At 50.7% G+C, this 3831-nt stretch overlaps 1 protein-coding gene across 1 annotated transcript; it reads left to right on the top strand.

Annotated features, from left to right (window-relative positions):
* Positions 1–1554: 1554 nt before the first annotated feature.
* LOC147099479 (somatostatin receptor type 5-like) lies at positions 1555–2968 on the top strand. Its single transcript, XM_085969313.1, has one exon. It carries the CDS (start codon positions 1582–1584, stop codon positions 2767–2769), a length of 1188 nt encoding a protein of 395 aa, XP_085825439.1. The 5' UTR covers positions 1555–1581; the 3' UTR covers positions 2770–2968.
* The last annotated feature ends 863 nt before the right edge of the window (positions 2969–3831 follow it).

The raw sequence follows: 3831 nt of genomic DNA, 5'->3' as shown, positions 1-3831 counted from the left end.
AATGGAAGCCCCACTGATAAAAAGCAGTAGCGATTTAAGTGTCAGCTTGGTTCAGTGACAGCATTGGTGCTTCTCCAAATCAAGAAAGTTGTGGGTTCAAGCCCCAGGTTAAGACCTGTGCATGGGAACACCACCACCTCCAAGTTCCCCTCCAAGTCACACACCATCCTGACTTAGAAGTATATCGTCGATCCTTCATTGGGTCAAAATCCTGGAACTCTCTCCCTAACAGCACCTGGCCGGCCTCCCACATTCCACCCTACGTAAACTTGAGGTCATCCAAAACTCGGCTGCCCGTGTCCTAACTCACACCAAGTCCTGTTCCCCCATCACCCCCCTGTGCTCGCGGACCTACATTGGCTCCCGGTTAAGCAGCGCCTCGATTTCAAAATTCTCATCCTTGTTTTCAAATCCCTCCATGGCCTCGCCCCTCCCTATCTCTGTAATCTCCTCCAGCCCCACAACCCCCCTGAGATATCTGCGCTCCTCTAATTCTGCCCTCTTGAGCATCCCTGATTATAATCGCTCCACCATTGGTGTCCGTGCCTTCTGTTGCCTGGGCCCTAAGCTCTGGAATTCCCTCCCTAAACCTCTCCGCCTCGCTACCTCTCTTTCCTCCTTTAAGACGCTCCTTAAAACCTACCACTTTGACCAAGCTTTTGGCCACCTGCCCTAATTCATCCTTATGTGGATCGGTGTCAAAATTTTTTGTCTTAAAATACTCCTGTGCAGCGCCTTGGGACGTTTTACTACGTTAAAGGCGCTATATAAATACAAGTTGTTGTTACGGGAGCACCTTCACCACACGGACTGCAGCGGTTCAAGAAGGCGGCCCATGTCCTAACTCGCACCAAGTCCCATTCGCTCATCACCCCTGTGCTTGCTGACCTACCTTGGCTCCTGGTTAAGCAGCGCCTCGATTTCAAAATTCTCATCCTTGTTTTCAAATCCCTCCATGACCTTGCCCCTCCCTATCTCTGTAATCTCCTTCAGTTCAGCCCCACAACCCCCCCCGAGATATCTGCGCTCCTCTAATTCTGCCCTCTTGAGCATCCCTGATTATAATCGCTCAACCTTTGGCAGCCGTGCCTTTTGTTGCCTAGGCCCTAAGCTTCTCAAGGGCAATTAGGGATGGGCAATAAATGCCGGCCTTGCTCACATCTCCTGAACGAATAAAAAAAAAATTTAGGCTGGCACCTCAATGCACTACTGGGATGTCCTGAGAACATGAAAGGTGTGGTGTAAGTGCTAGTTCTTTATTTTGTTCAGTCAGTGGTTAGGAAAGGGTACTAAATCGGCATAAATTAACATGAATAAACAGGGTTAACATAGATAGATTTTCAGACTCTTGGGGAATCAAGGGATATGGGGATCAGGCGGGAAAGTGGAGTTGAGGTCGAAGATCAGCCATGATCTTATTGAATGGCGGAGCAGGCTCGAGGGGCCGAATGGCCTGCTCCTCTCCATGGGTTAACATGAATAAACATGGAGCACGGTGCATGTTAATCCTTTGCTAATATGAGAATTTGTTTTTGTTTTTCAGGAATCCACTGCAGCTGGATTCAACACGTCCAGTAGGAGATGGAGAAACCTTTATCCTACCTTGTAATGCCTTCAGCAAGTCCCAGAGAGTACAGCATTCCAACTCTATCGATTGAAAACACATCCGGTAATAGCACGTTGGAGCCGACAGCCCCGTCCGGCGGAGGTGCCATACTGATTCCTGTTATATATTTCACCGTGTGTGTCATCGGACTCAGTGGCAACACTCTTGTGATCCACGTCATCCTCCACTATGCCAAAATAGAGTCAGTCACCAACATCTACATCTTGAACCTCGCCATCGCTGACGAGCTCTTCATGCTTGGCCTGCCCTTCCTCGCCATTCAGAACGCCTTGTCCTACTGGCCTTTCGGCTCGCTAATGTGCCGGCTGGTGATGACAGTGGACGGGATCAACCAGTTCACCAGCATCTTCTGCCTCACTGTAATGAGCATCGACAGATACTTTGCAGTGGTCCATCCAGTGAAGTCTATCCGATGGCGCAAGCCTTACGTGGCCAAGATCATCAACGTCATGGTCTGGGCTTTTTCCTTCGTGGTGGTCCTTCCAGTTATCATCTTTTCGGATGTGAAGATCGGCATGCACACCTGTAACATCAACTGGCCAGAGCCCATTATAGTCTGGTCTACAGCCTTCATCATTTATACGGCCACCCTGGGCTTCTTTGCTCCTCTGCTGGTGATTTGCCTCTGCTACCTTCTCATTGTGATTAAAGTGAAGTCCTCTGGCAAGAAGGTGAGAGCCACGTCCACCAAGCGGAAGAAATCGGAGCGCAGGGTGACCTGGATGGTGGTCATCGTGGTGGCCGTATTCGTCTTCTGCTGGCTGCCGTTCTACGTGATGAACATCGTCAACCTGGTGTCCACCATGCCCTCAGAGCCCGCCTTGGTCGGGCTCTACTTCTTTGTGGTGGTCCTGTCGTACGCCAACAGCTGCGCCAACCCCATCATCTACGGCTTCCTCTCGGAGAACTTCAAGCAAGGCTTCCGCAAGATCCTGTGCCGCACCACCAGGAAAGTGGATGACAAGAACCTGGGCAGTAGGGGCACGGGCAGCACCTATGTGGAGATGTGCCACATTAACAATATTGCTGAAAAGGCTCAGGTACAAGCGAGCCTACTGAGCAATAGCTCAGAGCTTAAGATCCCCAATGAAGTCTTACCTAGCACAACCAAAAATGGGACACTGGAGATCAGCGACTTGTAAAAAACATTGTGAAAAACTCCTAGGGTTGCGACTGGCCCTCTTTTTTTTTTCTGTGTAGTTGAATAGATCTGAATTTATTAAACCTTCTCGGCCAGTTGCCCCCCCATGGGAATTGCACTGCCCAATCTGGAATTTGAATCAAACAGATCGGGCGCGGTTCCTTTTGTTGGAACTCTGGTCCGTGTTGAAGGGTGGTGACAAGGGGGGCGGGGTGGTGGTGTGGCTACAAATGGCCTCGGTGGTCCTTAGGCTAGGGAGGGGGGGGGCAAAGGTCAACCGGGGCTTGATTGCCAAGATTCCCGCAAGGTCTTGGGCCACGCCGCAAGGAAACTGGACGTCAAGAACCTGGGCAGCAGGGCCATGAGCAGCAGATAGCCCAGCCCCCTAACTTAAGCCCCAGCACCCAATCTCACTGGGGCGCAGTTCCACGGACACGGACCCTTGCTGGTCAAGGCTTGTGTATAGATGTCCGAAGATGGGTCCTAGTCTTCAGGAGAAAAACAGGAGAAATTGGAGGGGAGGTGGGAGGGGGGTGGTTGGCAATAAGCCAAGGGGAACATTCAACGTGCGACCAGCGCATTAACCTGCAAGACAATGGACGCAAGAGTTACAAATGATATAGAGGAAGGGAGGAAAGTGATGCCCAGCTCGTTTGCATAGTTTAAAAATACATTTCAAGAGCTTTGTTACCCAGTGATGCCAGCAACCTTTTTTGTAGAATAGGATCTTAACACCTGGATCAGATGTGTGTATTGTATCGTAGGTATTTATGCTGTACTGCTAGGTAATCGTACTGCTTTTCAATGGTGTGTGTACTGTACTGTAGGTACCTATACTGTATTTCCAGCTGCCTATACTGAACTGCCCGGTGCCCGTACTCTACTGCCAGCTGCCTGTACTGTACTGCCCAGTGCCCGTACTCTACTGCCAGATGCCCGTACTGTACTGCCTGGTGCCCGTACTTTACTGCCAGCTGCCTGTACTGAACTGCTCCAGTGCTGTACTCTACTGCCAGCTGCCCGTACTGTACTGCCCGGTGCCCGTACTCTACTGCTAGATGCC

This window comes from Somniosus microcephalus, chromosome 28 (assembly GCF_052327205.1).
Source record: "Somniosus microcephalus isolate GS21.2 chromosome 28, FLI_Smic_1.0, whole genome shotgun sequence".
NCBI classification, from domain to species: Eukaryota; Metazoa; Chordata; class Chondrichthyes; order Squaliformes; family Somniosidae; genus Somniosus; species Somniosus microcephalus.
This window is presented reverse-complemented; position numbering and strand designations above follow the sequence as displayed.

Coding starts and splice junctions, on each gene's coding strand:
- LOC147099479 (XM_085969313.1), top strand. CDS start 1,582: ATGGAGAAACCTTTATCCTACCTTGTAATGCCTTCAGCAAGTCCCAGA.